At 39.2% G+C, this 22524-nt stretch overlaps 2 protein-coding genes across 2 annotated transcripts in view; one reads left to right on the top strand and one right to left on the bottom strand.

The window, feature by feature from the left end:
• Positions 1-2045: 2045 nt before the first annotated feature.
• LOC139726274 (branched-chain alpha-ketoacid dehydrogenase kinase-like) overlaps positions 2046-22524 on the bottom strand; it is a 51596-nt gene continuing 31117 nt past the window's right edge. The window contains exons 10-11 of the mRNA XM_071637344.1: positions 2789-2947; positions 2046-2192 (exon numbers count right to left, since the gene is read on the bottom strand). Of these exons, the coding sequence (XP_071493445.1) occupies positions 2048-2192; positions 2789-2947 (304 nt within the window). The 3' untranslated portion in view covers positions 2046-2047. The remainder of the gene's footprint in view (positions 2193-2788; positions 2948-22524) is intronic.
• Positions 5818-11440, top strand: LOC139726273 (piggyBac transposable element-derived protein 5-like). The gene is made up of 2 exons (XM_071637343.1): positions 5818-5894; positions 8521-11440. Exon 2 carries the CDS (start codon positions 8522-8524, stop codon positions 10577-10579), a length of 2058 nt encoding a protein of 685 aa, XP_071493444.1. The 5' UTR covers positions 5818-5894; position 8521; the 3' UTR covers positions 10580-11440.

The following is a 22524-nucleotide window of genomic DNA, read 5'->3' as shown; positions in this document are numbered from 1 at the left end:
TGAATACATCTCTAAATTTTACACTTCACTTTGACAGAAATGCCAGGAACTTCATGTTACCATGTCACATGTGAATGTATTCCAACACCTAACAACTCAACCACAATAATCACTTACATATACAACTACTGGCCTGCGGACTGTAGCACCAGTACTAGATGAGCTATGGCATGATTAGATGGTGTATGTTCATCTCCTAGAATGGACATATTAAATTCGCAATGCAGATTCTTCAATATCTACCAATACGATTCGTATGAAAAGTGAAATTTCTTCCTACCTACAATGTACATGCACTACGTACGCATAATACACTACTGCGATTGGCACAGGGCTAAAAAATGTAAATTCTCTGTGTTGCCGTCTTATTGATCAAGGAGAAAAGATACATTCACTGAGCTGCAGATTAACATCAATGAAAGCATATCAAGACTTGAATATATCAATACCAACCAAATAGTACAGCAATATCATGCAGCATATGATTAGCCAGGGCACACTTTTTACTGTCAATATGACAAGTATGCAGGGCACAAAATGTACATAATTGAATATTGACAACTTGATACGTCTATAACATAATAAAGAGACAAGAAAAAAAAATCTCTATCAAACGAATGATATCCATAAAGAGCTACTATTCAGTAAAGCAATTCAACGCGGAACATCATCCTATCACTTGCAATCAATTTTGTTCAAAGTGGAAAGATGGCCGCTGAGAGTAACGGCCAAGGGTACTATTCAGAGGCATTGCATGCTGTTCTCTGCTGTCCCAAGTATAGGTAATATAGTAGATATGATATGCACTGACATGAATTACAATGACAATAGCTATAATTGCTGATTGGCAAAGCATAGATAACAGATCCACATTCAAGATATACACGATTTATGTTGCTGACGGAAGTATGAGATGACTGCCAAAGCAGAGAGTACATCTCTTCATCATCTTTGTAACACAGCTGTGATGTAAATGGTGATTATGATGTCACTACCATGTCTACCACAAGAGATCTGTTTCAACCCTCGGCAGCTTGTCCAGTGGGCACCAAGAATCTGTTACACCCAAAAATAAAGGACCATGACCACCACTTCATATACGAGCATTTGGGCATGGTGAATTGAAGGACGGTCAATTGGTCTCGCTTAAAAGAAAAAAAAAATAATGATGATAATGTCTTATATACCCAGGGTAGCCTCTTCAGTGTTGACACTGCTCTACCAGAGGGTCCTGCCGTTATCATTATTACCCTAACATTGCCAGGTACACATTTATTCACCTGGGTAAAAACATAGTGTCCAAGAACGCAAGCACTGGGCAGGAATCGACCTCGGGTTCTCCGATCGGGAGTCGGGAGTCACATCCACTATGCCACAGCACCCCCACAAAAGTGCATCACAAGTTTGAAGGACCCTGCTTTCCCATAACTCTAAAAAGAAAAAGATCAAATGCTGGAACTTTAATGTGACAAACTGCTTTATGGTACTATAGCAGCTATTAATGATGAATCCCTGCAAGCCTCATAGCATATGTCTGTGCATGGCACATATGTATATATTTTTTTAGCACACTGCATTGTAACCCTGTCTGAAAGTGAGAACTTTTACATCTGCATCCAGTCCCATTGCCAAGAGTGATTTTTATTCCCCACAGAATACATGGCACTCCTGAACACAGTAAGAATTAGTTTAAATTCTTAGGATTAAAAGCTCCTTCTCAGCCCTCCTCTTCTCCCATTCTATTCCAAATGAACATGACACAGCATAAATTTGAGTTCACTCCCATGGGGTTAGTTACAGACTGTATGTACCAGCTGCCTGGTGTAGTCCAGGATATTCTAAAATTTAACTGTTCCATACTCAACGATTATTGAGGAACCAAATCGGCTCACTGACAATAAGATTAAGATGAACCCTCCCCCCAGCAACCCCATTAGCCTCCCCCACCATCCAATAAAAAACAAAACACAAGCATAATGAAAAAACAAAACATGTTGATGTGGGTCCTCAAGATCTCAAAGCTCTCCAAAGGTTGATTGGCGCCTTTCTAGATCCTAAAGCTTTCCTGCTTGCCATCGATATGCCTGAGGCGAAGGTAGACGTCTGTTCCAATCCCTTGCATGGTCTCCAGGGCCAGGCTTCCTCCCAGGTACTCTGCGTAGGCCTTAGAGACGGGAAGTCCAAACCCAAAGCTGCATTCGTGTGGGGTAGAGGTGATGGCACAGAAATTAACACACACAAAAAAAAAAAATGAAGAAAAAAAAAAGGACAAAATCATCAGTAATGGCTCTTGGTGGACATATGCACTTTGTACTCGTAAGCGATTGCCATATAATTTTATTAGTACAGTAGGCCTACTGTAAACAATATTTTTGCAAGATTATTTTTTGGTGCTGATAAGCTGCTCAAAAACATACTGGTTCTTGAATTCAAACTGCAATTTGTCAACCCATTTAAAATACGCAGAGAAAATTCTGAAAATATTTTAGAGGGTTTTAGAATCCATGCTAGCAAAAAAAAGCGCGAAATATATGAAAATGAATATACAAAGTACCACAAATATTTCAACATTTAGAGTACTCTACCAGGAGTATCTACTTTAATAAGAGAGTCACACAAGATGATAGCAACAACAGTATGAACTCTACATCTGTTGATAATTACAAATCACAAGTTAACCATTTGTGTGGAAAGCAGCTTTAAAGGTGATAATTTCTTACCAACCTACAAATCACATGTTGTGTACTTCAGCAATATGTAAGAAATATGGCTTCATCAAGCGACTCACCCGCACAGAGGCCCAGCTGTGGTCTGGTTCACAGTGTCCATGAATGTCCCAAAGGCCCCACCCGCCTGGTTGGCCGCATCATCATTGGCTGTGGTGTAGTGATACTGGAGCACCTTGTTCACCATGGAGTGGGGGATACCGCCGCCCCTGTCGGAGATCCTGGTACCGGTAGGTTAAATAACAAACAAATCAATTAAGCAGGTTACTTGCCTGTCCATTTTCTAAGAATGTGCTTCCTGTGTATCTGAAATTGCACATGTATAAAAAGTGGGGGTTAATGAAACAGAGCAACAGAAAATTTGGGATGAAGAACTTCACATCAAAACAATCCTCATTATATATATCTCTCTCACTCTCTCTACTCTGAAATCCTTCACTTTCTTTTATAAAGGAAACCACAGCCCAAATAAAAATGTGGATTGAGGGAAAGCAGCAGTATTATATTCAGTGAAAGTTTGAAGAAAATCAGACATATGATTCAAAAGTTATGAATTTTCTAAGTTTTGTCTTTTGATGCCATCATCACTGGGTAAGAAGATAGGCTACCTACAGTTTATGACGTCAGGTATGGACAACAATATGAGGAAAATAGAAAGAAAATTCAACATATTTTCACTCCTCTAGCATTTAATGAAAAAACACTTGACTTATTGCCTTTTTCAGAAAGCAGAGGGAATGATATGTCAGTAACAAGTTGATTGATGTAATGTGGTATTTTCAAAACAATTGAATGTGATTCACGAAATTCATGAAAAATAAACCCTGATGAAAAGAATGGCTTTTACAGTATACTGTAAAACAAGGAATTTTCGCGTGCACTTTAATTTCGCGAATTTCGCGAGTGCCAAGATTCGCGAAATTAAAATGCACGCGAAAGTCCATGTTTACATTATAGGCCTATGCATTGAACGGCAGTGGCACTTCGCGAAAATTTCATGCCACGAAAAAGGCTGTCGGCTCCAATTCGCGAAAAATTCATGTTTTACAGTATGGTAGTGTTTCTATACCAGGTAATCTTTTAATGTCTGTTGCCAAACGAGTCACAGATCCATGCTGTGTCTATTTCTTCAGGCAGTTATATGGTCCAAGGATCGAGGTAGGAACCTAAACTTCCTTACAGGCAATCCCTACCTGGCTGAATATAATTAGGCCTATGTAGGTTACAGCTCGATTATTATTCTTCAGGTCTGTATTTCCGAAAACGAAACAACATTCGTATTATTATGAAGGTATAATCAGAAAATGACAAAAGGTTTGTCATATTCTGAATGTTCGTTTATTTGAAAACGAAAATGGATTAATATCAAAGGATCAACTAACTCAATTTCATTTTCAGATGCGGTAAGCAAGTGTCTAATGAGTTAGGCATACGGAGTTTGTTTTACAAAGAATTCAAGTCGAACTTAAAATTTAAGATTGACTAAAAATTATGGTATGCCACCATAGGCCTACCTGTTCAATTTTATTAGCCTAATCACCACCCACTTCACATTATTAATGTTACAGTATACTAGTAATTCCTTTGTTATCTATTTTCATCTTGTATTATCAATGGCTAATTGAAAAAATGTCTCCAAAATCTTAATTTTAATCATTTGAAAATTGGCAATATTGAAGACACACACAGTATCAAGTACCATAATTTTAAAGTCAATCTTGAATTTTAAGATCAACTTGGCCTAATTAATTCTTTGTGAAACAGCTAGGCCCCAGAGGAATTAAAGGACAAGTCCACCTTCATGTACACAAGGATTAAGAGAATGCAGCAATATCGGTAGAATTACACATCAGTGATGTTTGAGGCACAATGGAAAGTTACGGATTTTTGAAGATTCAGTGCCTCCATTGCTGGATGAGAAGACTACCTGGTACTGTATACAGCTTGTGATGTCACATGCGTAGAATGATATAAGGAAAGTACAAAGAAAATTCAACATATTTTTACTTTTCTCACATAAAAATAGAGCACTTGACTTGCCTCTTTCAGAAGGCAGGGGGATAATAGTACCCTTAACATCTTTAGGTCAGTACCGTAGCGAGTCAAGGGAATGTTTACATTTTTCAAAAAATGAAATTTTGTGGAATTCTCTTTATATCTTCCTTAGTATAAAACATAATTGTTCTATGCATGTGATATCATACGCTGTAGCTCTTCTCATCAAGCAGCTGTGACTGCGCAGATACTTTAAAAATTCATAACTTTAGAACAGATTAAATTTTCCCCAAACTTTCACTGATGTATCTACTAATATTGCTGCATTCACTCAATCCGCATGTATATGAAGGTGGACTTGTCCTTTAACTAAGAAAATCACCCAGTGGGCTCATACTGAAATGAATGCACATTGTTTTGTCTGAATGGCAACACCTCCAAGATTTTATTATGGGACATAACATTAGCCAAAACACCCCCCCCCCCCCTCCCAAAAAAAAAAAAAAAAATAAATAAATAAATAAATAAATAAAATAAAATAAAATAAAATAAAACAAAAAAATAATAAACAAATAAACAAATATAAAAAAAAAAAATCCTCAGTTGGCAGAGTTATAAACATTGTATAAGAGCTAGATGTGTGTCAAAAGAACAGGGCATCTCCCCATGGCCCACCCCACCCCCAAGAATCCATTGATCCAGGTACCGGTACGGTACCAGCTCACCTACTGATTCGTTGAGTAACATTAGTACATGTATTTTGATTTTGTTTGATGTGTGAAACTATTTCGATACTGGTTTTAGTTATGTTATTGTTCATTTCACATCATATCGATCATTCATTTCTCAAAGGGGGGGGGATGTTTTATTTAGATACTAATACTTATACGAATATACGGTACATTCATCCCCATAATCTGATTTATTTGTCCTGGCGCGCACAAAGTTGTGCGTTTCAGGTGCTGCAGTTTTATTGGCGAATCGAACATAAAACACATTCGGCCGCCGATCCCGGAAGCAAAATGCCACGCTGACCTGCTACGTACATCGAGGTCAGCTTGCACTCATCTCAATACACAAACAATTGGTGGCTTTTCATGGGACACGAGCGAGGGAAATCGTACCTGTACATGTCACATTATTTCGGCGCTATTGCACCGATTTGCCTGTCAGGTAGGTACAATCGAACAAAATACGAAATCATTGACATGTAGCCTTTCACCGAGTCCAAATCGAAGGATTCAGATTACGGGAAAGAGATATTATTTTTCACTTAATTGCGTCGAAGACTTTCTACCCGAAACAGTGCGTCGGTGTAGCGTAGTCCCACTAATTCATATTCAAGGGAGGGTTTACTTTTGCTTCAAGGTAACGAAATTACGCATCGACAACGTGTCAATATTCATGATATTTTATAGTGTATGAATGACATATGTTTGGGTAATGAACCTCACAGTTTACAGCAACGAATACGTATTCTTGGCATACTCGTGAAATAGGCAGCTTCACATGGTTTATGAACATGTCAATCTCAATGGGATGTTATTTTTACGACAACTGTAGTGTAGACTGCTAGCGGCTGGTTCCCCCTAGCGGCTACACACAGTACACAGCTACACACCCGGCAGCGGCACGGTTGCCTTCAGACAGCAGAAAAATCGGCGCTAGTCTAGTGTACTTTCGCTTGTTTCGCTTGACCTGTTTGGCAAATGATCTCCAAACATGCACAAACTCACCCTTGTTATTCAGTAGCCTAAAGAGTAAAATACTTGCATCTGAGTCTCCAAAGTCGAATAGACATTAAGTTTTAACACTTTTAGTATTTGCAAGTGTAGGAAAATTGTTGGAAAATCTTGATTGCTTGAAATGCTGCATGGAGCTGCTCTGTACACAATGCACAAGCACAGTACGAATACGTTCAGCGCATGCTTGAAGGGTCGAGCATTTGGTCTGAATGTAGCGACACAGCGGCTTTCCCTATGGTGTCAGTGAAAAGCTAAAATTTGTTTTTCTCTTTTCCTCGGCCAAGTCTTGCGCATTGCGTTTGAATAGCGGTTGTAGCTTCAAAGGGGTTGAGCGCGTGCGCAAGTGTGTGCTGCCACTTTAGTTATATCTTTCTCTTTCTTTTCTATCTTTTCTTCTTTCATTTTCAGGTAGAATCTATACCTAAATTTCCCTTTCCTTCCTATCAATCATTTCTTTGTGGTGTTCCCCTTGTCTAACTTTCTCAATTTCATATTTACCTGTACTTTCTGCCTAATTGTTCTTTGTTTCCTTCATGGGATGGGTTGTTTTTCCCTCCAACTGCAAGGGTTTTTCCTTTCTATCCTCTCCAATATCCTTGTCTGGGTCCATGTTTAACAGTACAACCCAAAGTTAAAGAGCTTTTGAAGTACAAGGCTTTCAGCTACTTGCAGATGCGACTTGTGTTATCATTCAAGAGGGCTAGTACGGTAGACTAATTCTGATACTGTATGGAAAATTTGTATGAATAATTTAGATGATGAGTCTACCAGAATAACTTTTAGCCAACATCTACATGGATACACCTGTTGCTTTGGCTTACGTGTATGCAAACTGTGCAGTCTCCTTCATCTGTCGATATATTGAGTCATGTTATCAATACATCCTAAATTGTATGTCATACAGGTGGGGGCCTCAAAAAAAGAACTTTCTCCAAAGAGAAATTGATTTTGAATAAAGACATAAAGATGATGCATCAATATACAAAGTCTGTTGTTGATCAGTTCACACACATCGTACACGTAGCAAACAAAAAGAGCAACACTCTTCGTTGGCTACTGTATACGCCATATATTTCGCGAGTCTAAATTTTCGCGAATCGGGACTTCCCGACAATTTCGTGAGTGGTTGAATTCGCGATTGTGGAGTCGTGTACTGAACGGAGAAATGTATACGTGTACGTCACATTCATATCGGCATTAGAGTCAATATTTTCGTGTGTTTTTAATTTCGTGAATAGCAGCTGACTTGCGAAATTCGCAAAAATAAAAACCTCGCGAAATATTCGACGTATACAGAATATCAGTGACAACTATTGAAGTACCGGTATACTGTCTTTTCGTTCTACACTATGATCAAACTTTTCCATTCTAGTCTTATCAAATTGGACAACTGAGGTGATAACATTTTATGATTAAATTTTCTGGATATTGCACCCTTGGCCACTTCAGAAATAACCATCTTGGTGGTCCAGAGCTCAAAATATTTGCAATATTCTCTCTGTCGTTGTTAGGTTGTTTTTTTTTTTCATTGCATAAAAATGTCAAAGAAGGACAAGTTCGCCTTATTACAGTTAATATATACATGTGGATTGGGTGAATGCAACAATATTAGTACTGTAGAACACATCAGTGAAAATTTGAAAAAAAAATCAGACAATCTGTTCAAAAGTTAAGAATTTTTGAACTTTCACTGCTGCCATCGCTAGATGAGAAGACTACTACAGTGTATGATGTCACATACATAGAAGATTTCCATGAAATTTCCTTTAAAGAACACATTCCCTGGACTTGTTACTGATGTATGTTGAGGGTAATATTATTCCCCTGCCTTCTGAAAGGGGCAAATCAAGTGCTCTTTTACTATGCAAAAAAGTGAAAATATGAAGTTTCTTTGTATCGTTTCTTTGTATCGTTCTACGCATATTTTATCACAAACTGAAGTAAGTCTTCTCGTTCAGCAATAACAGCACTGAAACTTCAAAAATTCATGACTTTTGAATGGATTCATAGACTTGCACATTACTAATTACAAATTTGTATGCTTTCTTTTACAGAATGGCAAACATCCAGCAAATGGCAGGTGGTGTGTATGACCCAGCAAGAGGTGGTCAAGGCATGAGTGCAGGGATGACTCCGGGTGTGCCTCCTAATATGACTCCTGGTCTTGGTCCCAATATGAGTGCCAATATGGGTGACAACTCTGCCTCAATGCTGCATCATCCTGTTCCATTTGACTGTTCAGATATAGACTCCGATGACATAAGCGTTGATGATCAGTCAGACGGGGCAGATGATATCGAGAAGACTTACACCAACTTGGATGGCAGCAGAAAGGAAATGCTGAATTCGAGCATGATACAGCAGGCCTTTGCTCAGAGTATTGGGCTTGGGCTAGTGCAGCAGGCTGCCAGGCATGCTTCAGACATGAGTGTCGTCCCGGGCAACGCTGCCAACATGCCATTCCACGGTCTTCAACTGCCCCCACCTCCAACGTCGACACAGTCATCCTTAAAAGGCAGAGCAGAGCACGGTAACCAACCATCTGGGTGGACTCATCACGTCCGCGCCACCCCAGCCCCACCGTTCAACGCTGCCAAACCTGGACCTTCGCCCTTGCTACCCCATGGCACCCCGGAGTTGGCCTTCTTCAACATGCTCTTTCCAGAATCGCTCATTGAGCAGTTGATGATAGAGACCAACCGATATGCCGAACACACACATTCAGACAAGGCTAATGCCAACTGGAAGCCACTCACTTTCACTGAAATGAAGGCATATCTCGGGATTCGCATCTACATGAGCATCTTGAGTCTGCCCCACCAGGACATGTATTGGTCAACGGATTGGCTCTTTGGAAGTCTAGCATGTTCGCAAATCATGCCCAAGAACCGCTTTCAGAACATAGCGAGGAATTTGAATGCCAATGACATGACCACCAATCCTCCTGTGACTGCCCCTGATCATGACAAGCTTCATGCCATACGCCCCATCCTTGATACTGTATTACGCACCATCAAAGAGCATTATCACCCCCACCAGAACATGTGCATTGATGAGACCATAATCACATACAAAGGGAAGCTTGGCTGGCGACAGAGGTCGGCTGATGGGACCACTGTAGGTATCAAGGTGTGGATGAGAGCCGACTCGACCAACGGCTATGTCAACGATTTCCAGTTTTATACCGGGAAGTCACAGGAGGGTAAGATGGAGGGTGGACTGGCAACCAGAGTAGCATTAGACCTCTCAAAAGATCTTCATAATACCGATGCCATTTTGAACATGAAGGGCTTTTTCACCAGCCCCTACTTATTCGAAAGAATGTATGACTTGGGGATCAGGTGTCGAGGGACTGTGAAAGCAGAGCGGAAGGACTTCCCCGAAGCCCAGCTGGGGTCCAAGTCTTTCACTCAGCATGGCCAGTCTGCAGTGGTTCAGAAAGGGAACACATGTGCTTATGCATGGAAGGACAAACGAGTTGTGCATGTGCTGTCAACCGCTGACGACGCCACGGTGACCGACAACGTGACACGGAAGCAGCGGGATGGATGGGTCAAGCCGGTGCCTTGTCCGCAGGCAATATCCAACTGCAACAAATATCTCCACGGAGTTTCACATGCCAATCAGCTGCGGCTGGAGTATCCCTCATCACGAACATCCAACAAGTGGTGGCACTACTTGTTCTGGTTCATCTTTGATACGTGCATGGCCAATGCCTACATCATCATGAAAGAGACCTACATTCATCATAACAGTGGCTCTCTCTCTGGTACACGCAAGATGTGCACCCTCGAATTCAAGAAAAATCTTGCCAAACAGCTGGTCTCGGAGCAAATGATGAACGGAAAGAAGAGGAAGAGCCCAGAGAGCAGCTCAGGTGGCCCACTGAAGGTCAAGTTCAAGAAGGTCAAGTCGAAGAAGAGTGACAAGAAAGAGTCCACTCGCCGAAAGAAGAGTTCACCAAAGAAACTGAAAATTGGCATTGAAGCTGCAGCCATGTATGTGTCCAGCGAGGCTATCAAAGCTGACGAGGACAACAGCACAGCAGACGAGGTCACCCCTGTTGTTGAAGTACCGGAAGTGTCACAGTCACCTGGGACGTCTACTGAGTAGAGACGTTCCTGGTTTTGTAATGAAATGTCAACACAAAGTACCAAGCTATGTAATGACTAGGATTTGATGATGCGCAGGTGAAATAGAGATTTCCATGGTGTGCTTACCATATCACATCTCTGAATATCATTGATATTTGCCATTGATGATTATGTATTTGTAGGTAACACAAAACAGCTGAGGTCAGCATCAATCAGACAAGTTTGTGATTATTGTGAGGTGGAATGATTGCAATTACCATGGTTGCAGCCAGAAAACAGCGGTCAGTCATAAGTAGTTACAAATTTGCAACAGTGGCTGCAGTTATTGCAATTTACAATTAGTAGAAGTGATTACAAAATGTGGTCCCTGATCATGCGCTGGAAACTAGTTTGTCAGACCTCCAAATTCAGGCAATCATATTATGATGTCATGAATGTGACATCAAATTTGAGGTACACAAGCAAAGAAGAACATAAGGAATGGTATTTAACCTTGAAAATTCACTGAATATAAGCATGTGCTCTGCTCAAGGATTTTCTTGTTTTGTTTTCACATAATTTTCTTGTATCACACTGAATCAACATAATTTGTCTTGTAGTAGTTTGAAGGCGAACTTGAATTATAATACTTACCTCTTCAGCCTTAATAGCAAGCTCTAGATCTGCGATGCGAAGGCTAAAATGACTTTAATTAGGCAAAAAATGGTGTTCTGCACATGTGTAAGATAGCCATTTCTATTGTCCCATCTGAGCCTGCGTCATCTTAGCGTCCATGTCTCAGATCTGAAGCCTGCTAATTTCTAATCCCTGGAATTCACATGTACAATCTGTTTTCGTATGTTATATTATGTGCCAAATTATGGGTTCATATTAGTGCTTTTTTTTTTTTTTTTTTGTTCCTCTGATCTGGGACTTTTCAATAAGCTCTTCTTTCACCTGTATATGAGTTCAGAGCTTGCAATACTGGTCCTTGCTGAACATTAAAGTGTCTTGTTTGGCTGGTCTATGCGAGGCCAATCATTTTTCTGACCAAAGATTTTGGTCAGATAACACATTTGGTATACTGTACATGAAGTTGAATATTGACTCTGTTGATTCAGATCGCATTGGTCATCTGAGTGGAACTTTGACTTGACCGATAATTCAGCTGACCCAATCATTACATGAGTGGCAAATCAATTTGATGTACAATGTTTAGATTCTGTTGCACAGTGATGGTGTGAAAATCAAGGTTAGCAAATCCTCCACTTTTGCATTTTGGTTTGACTTACTGCAGAAGGAGCACTTGGTTTGCTCATGTTGGTTCAATCTTCGAAAGCACATTTCTAATATGGCTCGCTCATCACATGGCAAGCAAACAATAGCCATCAGTATAAGCAGCCATATTTGGCCGAAGGAAATGACAGAAAAGCACAAGTTGTCGGTCGTATGGTCCCAATTCACCTTCACTGTAGGAGGGATATTGTTTATACACAATGCAACAATCAATGAAGTCTTGGAAATTAAGAGATAATCATGCATTGAGGTAGTAGAACATTGCCAAACAGAATGTGCTATATCATGAACATAAAATATTTAAATACTCTCTTGCTTTAGTGGTGCTAATATGGTAAGATGAGAGCAGCAGTTTGACCTTTCCTCTTTGTACATGCTGTGTTTTTATTTGGCCACACTGTCGGGCACAACATGACTAGCATACTGCAATGCACCACACTGTCGTAAGCAGCATTGTACATTGTAGTGTAACAAAATGGTCTAGAATAATATTTGTGTAAATTGAGATAGGTTATGTTGACAGTATGTAGGAGAAAGTTATCAAATAACAAGTCCACAAGATAAGCTTAGTTTCATTGTTTGAATCCAGCAGGGCAAGCCGTCTCTCAATGAGCTGATCTCTGAGTTTGGCTCTTTCGGTAGCAATATCCAATACTTGTACTGTATATGGTACATCTGCCAGTTTGAGTGAAGTCAAACTTTCAAATTTTTCTCTCTTGAATCGCAATGCTGACCGTAATGTTACCCGTGGAAACACATCCTAACATTGGGTGCCCATGTACAAAAGACATACATTGTAGCGGTGTCATTGCTTGTGTGTTACTATTTACATCAAAAGAAAAAGAGTAAAGAACCATGCAAATATTGTAGCTAATGGTGATAATTTCACTGCGCTTTAAATTTTTTACATTAACCAGTTTATATCAACTCAGAGTTTTCCCAATAAGCTTAAGTACTTTTAACATCTCTCTGCCACCATTATTTTGGGCATTTATAGCATAGTACAATCATGACCATCTTTATATTTCAAACTGTCCTCCCATTGCAGCAAATGAGCATGATTACTAACATAATAGTGTGTGTGACGTGATATTTTTTTCATTTGATGCCACAAAAATGTGATAAGGTGATTCTTCTCTGTGCGTTCCCAATGTCTGCTGTAGTAGCTTTTTTATTGGGGGGGGGGAGGGGGACATCATCGCAAGAATTGGTAAAATAATATGGGATATTTCTTCAAGTTGTTCCCAAGAAAACAGTCTTGCCATTGACCAGTCAAAAGCAGATTACATTTGTTACCTTTAAAGAAAAGACACTTGTATTTTATAGAGCTAGCTGTCCTGAGGTTCCAAGATGTACAGTGTCATTTTAAGGGGGGGGGGGGGGGGGGGGGGAATACTGTATGAAGGACATGGCACATGTATAAAAGCTAAGTACATAATGGGCATTCAGTTCCTGTAAACTTTAAATTTTAAAAGCAGAATGCCAAAGAGTACATGCAAGTGTGTTTGTGTTATTCTTTACAAGTTCTGTGCTATGCTTAACAAGAAATAAATATTAAAGTAAAGAAGAATTGTGAAATCCAGTTGCTGTAAAGTATTCTGCATATAGCTGCAAAATGTATGTTTGGGCTAAATCTAATAAAGAGTGCTAGTTTTAATGTTTTTGTAATCACCATTTCACTCAAGGTTTCTTCACATAGCAAGATAACAGTGTGTCAAGATGCTAGCTTCTCATTTGTGACAGTGAATTCTGCACTTGATGCTTAACTCTAAAAATGAATGCTTCTTGTTCTGTAACTTCTTGGGTGCAGATGTTTGCATTTCACTAGTATGTATGCCTGGCTTCTACCTAATCTGTAGTATGTACCTATCTACTCAAATGTTATCTTTGGGCATGATTTTGACAACTCATAATAAGAAAACAATAACTACCATGTCAGTGTGTTGTCTAAGAAAAGGGAAACACCTGCTAAAATCATCTATTCACATCCTCCTAAACTTTGTTACTCTTCAAAAGCATGGGCAATTTGGATGTCATAAACAGTACACCCACTGCAAACACACTCTGACACTTGATAAACATTTGAATTTGAGTCATGCTAGATCGTTAAATGTGGGCAGCAGCATTGCTGTCTCGAGTTCTGGAGAAAAAAAAAACCCTGCATATTTGCAATCCTCGTGGAATCCATTATATGGCTCCTGGCTTCTTCAAAATCTAGCCAAAACATGATATGCAGAGTTTAGAGTAGGAGCTAATATCATGTTGCATGATTTGTATTCACTCCTCTTTCTTTTGGCATATTTGCTTTATTCTTAATTCATGTACAATCTTGGTAATAAATTGGAAATATGTTTAGGCTGATGACACATCACTTGAAAAATAGAATGAAATTCAAGGTTTTTTCTCTCAACAACTGTATACTAGAGGCTAGCACTTGTTTAATGTCGATACTGAAGTGCATAGCACCCTGAGGGAACGCAAAAATTTGACTATGATGTAGCTTGCATTTTACTCAATTGCCGCACAGATGAAAAGTCACATTTCTTTTCTCGGTAGAGGTAGAGAAGAGAAAATATCTTCGTATGTCTGTTCACAAGTAATCAAGGATGTAACTGTCTCACATGTTTACTTACATGTAGGATATTTATCCCTCAATGTAGATCAAAGTGACTCATACTATCTGTTTCCCTGGTATCAAAACAGGTGAAGTGTGTCCACACATTGTATGTGAGACCACAGTCATATGGAAATAAGGAGTTGATAAACTGACATACATGGGAAAGGTACATTGTATGTAGCACTTGGATTGACCTATCTCAATGATGCCTGTTTTATTTACCAGAGGGAAAACATTGTAGCATAGTTGTGATTTTCTTGACCATTAAGATCTGAATGACCGTGCATGCGTTGATCATGGCACAGCTGCATACGCCACTGCAAATGCTGCCTTTTGATGGTAGATCAGTTTTAATACTCTCTGTTGGGGTACATGAACCAAAACTAACAGCTTTGCGCATAGACATGTATAATATGCATTGCGGCTTTACAGTGTACATTCATATCTCATCTTACACTGTATGTTCACATTCTATTACACATAGTCGTATCACTCTGATTATGTAAATTATGATTCAAATGTCTCTTAAAGTCTGTGTCATACTCATGGTTGAACCCTGATTTTCCGCAAATCCACAACTGCTGTTGGTGTAGCGCTGTATCTTCTCATTTACACATCTGATGCTATCGATTTAGAGCTGCAGATTTTTTTTAATACAGTAAACCTCGCATGAGTCGAAGCTCTCGGGACTGACAAAAATGCGTCGACTTAAGTGAACTTCGACTCTCGCGAGAGTCGATTTTTTTTCGACTCACAGTTATGTACATGTATTATAGTACATTTGCATGCATGTGTGTGTGTGTGTGTGCGTGCGTGTGTGTGTTTGCATTCACATTTGTCTGTTCTTGAAAATAATGTTCTTATTTTGTTCCAAATTGAACATGGAATTTGTATCAATACTAGTAGTTAAACGTAGTTCTGAGAATGTCTGCGCTAATGTGGCAATGTGCATGTGCTACTGGTGCAATAGGTAGCCATCTCTGTCAACCTACCCTGAGACAAACACTCTCCCAGGCCCATCCCACCTCCATGATATTGAACAAAACTATCCAGCCAGCCGGGCACGCACAAACAAGCTCCGCCCACTTGGCCTGTCACTAAAATATTAAAGCAGCGATTGGTTGACCAAGGAGTTCTGGCTTGACATGGATAAAGTATGGATGTGCTGTGTGTATGGATAAAGTATGGATTGATGTGCTGTGTGTATACATGCATACATGTGTATGTATTCGACATGCGTGCGGAGCGGTACGGTGAGTGTGCATGCTTACCTGCAGCAGGTCAGGGACGGGGTTCTGCGACATGCCGATTTTTTTTTTTTTTTTTTTTTGGTTGTTCTCCTCTAAATGTAATGAGAATGCCAGAAAAATCTTCTTCGGCTCAAGTGATGTAAACTACGTGTATTTTGTACAAAAGGGACTGGATGTTTTACTTCGACACAGCCGAAATTCGACTCTCGTACTTCGGCTTATCCAAATATTTATTAGAGAAAATACATAGGGAAAAATCGGGACTTTTTATTTTGCTTCGAGTTAAGTGATTTTCGACTCACTCGACGTCGACTTATCCGAGGTTTACTGTATATACTTGCACTGACACACAGTCAATAATGCATAAGGTGATATGCTAAAAAAAAAGGAAAATAAGCATGTACGTATTCTTTGTTCAGTAGATTCAATCATTAGGCAGTTGCACATTTATTGGTTCACTTGTCTGGATTCTATCAACTTTGCAATGGGAAAAACAGAAGTGTTTGTAGATTATGATTCTAATAATTTTTTTTTTCTTGCAATGAACTAGTTGTACAATGTACTTGTGTGGATTATTACAATGTATCATTTTGAGCATATTCATGATAATATACTTTCTACGCCTGTGCTAACAGCTATCTGATGAATGGGTGGCTCTACTAGAAATATCTGCCTCTGACTGAACAGACAATATATCTTCAAGTTTTCATGAAAAATAGAAATAAAGGATGACAGTTTGTCCTTTTTCTCACCAAGTTTCTTCTGCCAAATTCGAAATGCAGTGATACAGTTAACAGTCATCGAACATCCACTACACAAATCTGTTTTGATCCTTGTTTTTGATGGGAGTCATAATTTCAAACACACAACTCTTTTGAATTGTACTCATAGGTATTTTTTTTTTCCAATTTTGTATGTAGTAGGGATTTAGGAGACAGCAGCAAGAAAATTCTTATCTGTCTGCAGGATACATTCACTGTAAATCACTCTACTTTTTCAGCACTGTTCTTGAAATTATCAAGTTTTGATGCACATTTTCGATGTTGGTATCAATCCCATTAAAAAAAAAAAAAATGGTGTGTACATATGTTTTTGAGGGTCCACAGTGGAAGATGGTATATTCGCAGCCAATGGCATTCTTACATATTAAGATGAGAATGATCTTTAATGGAGGTCATCTCATTTTCAGTGATAATTAAAGTAATTTATTTCAAAATCCAAGATAGCATACCCAAACCCCAGTCAAGGACTGACAAACTGACTACAAATGTTGACTTTGCTTTAATAGTAGGATGAAGAAAATGTACCAGCTATTACAAAGACTTCTGTAAGTAATGAGACTAACATGTGGAAATTATATGATTACATAGATCATGTCTGACTAGTCTGTATCATGCTCACACAATGGAAATCATCACAGCCTTCAGACATGCAACTTTACAATTGTAGCAGCTTCCACTTTCTGTTACGCAAGCCAAATCCAATCTGCCGGGAAGATACTCACTCATGATGTCACTTTAGTTGCACTTGCAAAAAGTATATGGTGTTGTATAAAAACATAAGAAAGCATAGACCTGAGACATTGCCAATAATCTATGTTCAACAAAAAGCTCACACAAATAGGTTTTTTGTTCCAATTTATATGTTAATCATTTATTTCTGGGGTGTTTTTTTTTTCTTCATTTTTTTCATGCCTAGAAGCTCTGATCATTACATTGTACTTGCAAGCAGTTTATTGCACTTTGCATTGTTCACACCTTACTGATGAAAATTGTATGCGGGGAAGAACAAGGCAAACTCATGTGAGGCCTGTGTATTCCTTACGCGCCTTGCGTGCATTTGCGTCGTTCTCTAAAGCTCACGACAAAATGTCTGTACAGGTAGTATGTTTATTTCTTCCACATGAGCAGTAAAACAAGCCAGCCTAGCAGACAGAATCTAGGGATATCCCCTACTTATCATACAGGGGTGGAGCTGGTACACTGTGAAACCAATGCCATGGTTCAACATCGTTTACTTGGTTAATGATTTTGACGAGGAGAAACACTGGATTGTCTGTGATACTTGTGTAATACTCTTGGCAATATACCCACCGTCATATATTGACATGACAGCTCAGCTGCCTGTGGCTTTTTTTTTTTATTTAAAGGGCTTGAAATGATAATATTCCTATCGAGACCTACTTAATTTCCTTTCCATCAATTAACCAGCTGAAGGGACAATAAATTAGTCGGACATAAGCCCCCTTAAGGACAAATATCCTTGGATAATTATACCCAAGATGACGCATGCACTTGATCCATCTGATGTGTGAATATTTATCGTGTAAGTCCGTACCATGAAAGATGTCATTCGTACAGATTCCCTGTGCCACAACTGAAGGTTGCTACGACGATATTGCTGTACATGTAATTAATCGAGTTAGAGTAACATATCAAGATATTCTAGTGAGGTGAAGATTATTGTACAATACTCTTATTACTGTGTTAACCCTAGCATGCCACTGTACGTGATTTCCCATTCATTGTAAATATCACATAATGCAGATTTTAGATGTTATGATGTAATTGTAGTATGTGGCCAAAGGTGAAAGAGAGGAGAGAGAGAGAAAGAGGGAGAGAAAGAGAGAAGAATGATATGTATTTTAAATCTTTACTCGAGTATCATGTATTTTGTACATTGGCATGTGTATGGGTAGTGGTGGACATGTTTTGTATATGTATTAAATTCTAGCACAACACTAATACATTTTTAATGATACCTAATCAGCCTTAGTTATTATCCTCACGCTTTTTAATCTATTCCCTTTTGTGTACCATTCAGCACAGATGTACTACATGTGATGCAAACTCAATTAAAATAAAATTAGTATCAAAAGTCTACTGAACTGTTTGATGTTTACTTTTGTTACAGCTTGGTCTTAAATCACTGACTCTGTAAAAGCTGTATACATGTTACAAAGTAGGTACTCGTTAACAGCACAGTGGACTCCCGCTATAACAAAGTCCTTGGGACCGGCAGCTTTCTTTCTTTATATCAAAATTTTGTTATAACCAAACAAATAAACAATAAAAATACATTGAGCTGACAATGTTGCGGTCTGAATTTTTACTTCGTTGTAAAGCGGAATTTTGTTATAACCGCGTTCGTTATAATGGGAGTGCACTCTACCTCTTTTCCCACCTCTTAAAATGTTAAGTGCCAAATATTGCCATTTAGTAACTTCACTTGCTATTTCAGCAAAGGGCATACACCTTCAGACTGCTTCAGTAGTAATAAGTCATATGACTGCTGCATACTTTTGTCATCGTTTCTGACTTACTGGTAGACAGAAATGTTTTCCAAAATGGGACAGTTAATCCATAGGTGATTTGTATAAGGAACAACCTGTGGTTTAGGACTAACATACTTAGAGCTACATAATGTTAAAAGGAGGAAAAGCAAAGAAAGGAACACTCTGATATTACATTCAATCATCCAAAAATATATAAATACATGAGATATTTTCAGGTAAGTCTAGTATTATACCAACAACAACATCAAGCAATGCATTCAGACCAGGATAATGATGGTTCTCTAATACTCTGTCACCATATCACTTTCATCATCACCACCAACATCATCAGAATAATTAAATATTAGACTTATAGTCCAGGCTAGGCTCCATAGAAAGTGCACCTAACCCTGTTTTTCGATATATACAATGTTTTTTGATGGTTTCTTGTCAATTCGAGGGTGCTGATTCCAAATCCGATTGATGCCACTCGCGTAACCTTGAGCATTTTCGGCAAAACGCAAAAATCCAAAATGGCCACCAGATATGCTAATTTGGCCATGATAATCACATTCATGTCAATTTTATGATCGATTATTCCATAAAACTTTTTAAATTTTTTGTTCCTTGAGTAATTCTATTTGCACATGCAAAGAAAATTTTCATTTAATGTAGGTACATTTAGTATTTTAAGCTTATTTTCAATTCAAAATGGCCGCCATTCCTATACTCATGTACTTAATGAATGGCCAAAAAATATGCATAGAAATAGAAGACGAATTTGCTGTTTTTCCAGTCACATACCTACGCTGTTATCAAGTTTTGCATGTGCAATGCAAATCTGATGAATGCCACTTGCAACACAAGCAAGCAAACAAACAAACAAACAGAAAATGACATTCTTTGTAATCTTATATGTTCTTCATAATACAACAATTCAAAATGAAAGCCACTCATATACCCCTATACATTATATGAACGATAAAATGTACACGGAAATAAACGAACTTTCTCTTTTTTTCTGCAATGCAGCAACACTGTTTATCAATTTGGGTGCTGATTAGAAATTAGAAATCAGAAGGTTGTTTCTGACAAAAAGCTGTTTTATTTGTGATGCAAACATCCAAATTTGCTACCTCAATCTGATTTTTTTTCCCCTAGGATTTTGAAAAAATCCACAAAAACTTGAATTGATGCCAACATCACGATCGTTTATCAGGAATTATTAGACATGAACATTTGATACTTACTTGCCTTGAGATATTCAACATCATGAAATTTACTCTGATTTACTGAAGCTAAATCTCACATGATAACACAAATGAAATTTCCAAATAACTGTCTAAAATATCGAACTACCTAAAATAACTCTGATCTAAAAGCGATATTATACAAACTGTTCAATCCCCTCTTCCGGGAAAGAACATGAGGCAGGGGAGAGTTGAAAAAAGGGACCACCCCACTTCCTTCCCTCAAATCTCTGATAAAAAAAAAAAAAAATGTTATGCTCACCCAGAGTATGATTTGCTTGAAAATACAAATGACAAATGACCTTCTGTCTGATCTGTATAAAATAGATCTGATTTACCACTGGTTCTGTGATGGCGTGATTTTTCACCTATTTGCTCAGGGGTGGTTAAAACGTAACAGCATGAACTTGTGTATTTGCCACTGTAAAATTGGTTACAGCTTATTATTCCGAAGGTTCGTTATTCCGAAGGCTCTTTAATCCGAAGATTCGTAAGTCCGAAGGTTCATTTTTCCGGATTTCATTTTCGGATTAATGAATCTTCGGAATGACGAACCTTCGGAATAACACCGCAGATGTTCAGATTAACGAACCCTTTTTCATTTTCGGATTAACGCACCCTTTTTCATTTTCCGATTAACGAACCTCTTGGTATAGGGAATTTGTGTGTTTCGGATTGACGACCCTTCGGAATAACGAACCCTCGAAATAGCGAACCTTCGGAAGAACAAGCAGCACCCGTAAAATTGACACATTTTTGTGAATGGAGATGAGTATACTGCTCTTTCCTTTCCTTTAGTGATGAATTGTGGAATTATGGAATATTTACCAATGTTAGTACAATGCAGGTGATTCATGATGAATTTAATGGGATGAGTCCATTTTTGTCAAGGGGCTTGTTTTATACCTGTTTGCCCCCACCTCTGCTGCTGCCCAGCCCTGCCAGACCGCGACCCCTGCAATCCTGCAATTGCCTTACAAGGTACTTGGGGGTCACTGGGTGATCTTGCCATAGAGAGAAGGTAAAGACATGCGGACTTGCTTGAGCACTCCTTTACAGAAGATCCAAAGCCCAACCTTACCAGCAAACCATCCACACAGCTATCTGACAATAGACATGCTGAAAGTGTTGCCTGAATGTAGCCATGATAGGTGAAAGGCTTCACTGTTCTCGAGATGGATTTCACCACCAGTTTTCTCGGAGTGAATGTCTTTGCGTATGATATCCAGGGAGGCTCTAAGATTTCTAAAGTGCTGCCTCATTCTGAAAGCAGTGATATAACAACTTCACACTGCTTGTCTTTAATATTCAGCACTTGCAGCTTCAGGATTTCGCAGACTGACCAACTGACTTAGGACTCTGAATGATGGCCTCCTCCAGGGTGGCTATAAACTAACTCCACTCCTCTTAACATGGTGACATGATAATCACTAGGAAGTTTGCTCATGCAGATGATTTTACCCTTACTTCTCATAGAAGGTCCTTGGATGACATTAGCCGAGTACTGACCCATCTCAAGACAATAGAGGAGTAATTCTCCTTATCTTCTGGAGACTTTGCCTCAACCTTTACAAGATTACCAGTAGGCCCATGCCTTCCATCTTAGCAACCATCTTGCCAACGCTATATGTTCAAGGTAGCCTTCTGTGGCAGGCATAGGCTAAGGAAGTCTACCCTCCTTCACTGGTGCTCAATCACTCTCCCTCCTTACGCTGGAAGGAAAGGATGGTAAGTGTCCCCAGTACCGTCCACGCATACCCTGATCTTGGCTTCCAATCATGATAACTTGATAACCAGACCTGGGGGCATTTCATGAAGCGTTTTGTCTGACAAATTTGTCCTCAGCCAATCCGATGCAATGTTTTTAGGCTTATAACAGTTTGTCCACAAAAAAAATCTGACAAAAAGCTTAATGGAATGCCTCCCCCCCCCCCCCCCCCCCCCCCCCCCCCCCCCCGAGGAACCTGCCATCAATGCGTCTGAAATCTTACAAGCCAATCTAGATCTCCCCCCTCTCCCCATCACTGAAAGCTTTGACCCTAAAACCGGATGGTGCAGATGCTGGTCTGAGGCCATCTCTGATACATCTCTGGCCTGGCAACAAAGCCAGACGGCTTCAACGGGCTTTCATCCTGGTCCTATGGCAAATAATCACCCTCTGACCCTTGAGGAAGTCATGGAAGTGCTGAACATTATCAGATGTGGTTGCAATTAAGGCATTTGCAGGACTGATATGCATCCTTAGCCATAGAATCTTGCAAATTTGGGGCTGATGTCGCCTGCTGCCAAACGTCAAAT

This window comes from Diadema antillarum, unplaced genomic scaffold (genome assembly GCF_040938485.1).
Source record: "Diadema antillarum isolate AM-2024a unplaced genomic scaffold, OU_Dant_1.0 seq00000082_RagTag, whole genome shotgun sequence".
In the NCBI taxonomy this organism is placed as follows: domain Eukaryota; kingdom Metazoa; phylum Echinodermata; class Echinoidea; order Diadematoida; family Diadematidae; genus Diadema; species Diadema antillarum.
Note: the sequence above shows the minus strand (reverse complement) of the source record. Positions and strands in the feature narration are given on the sequence as shown.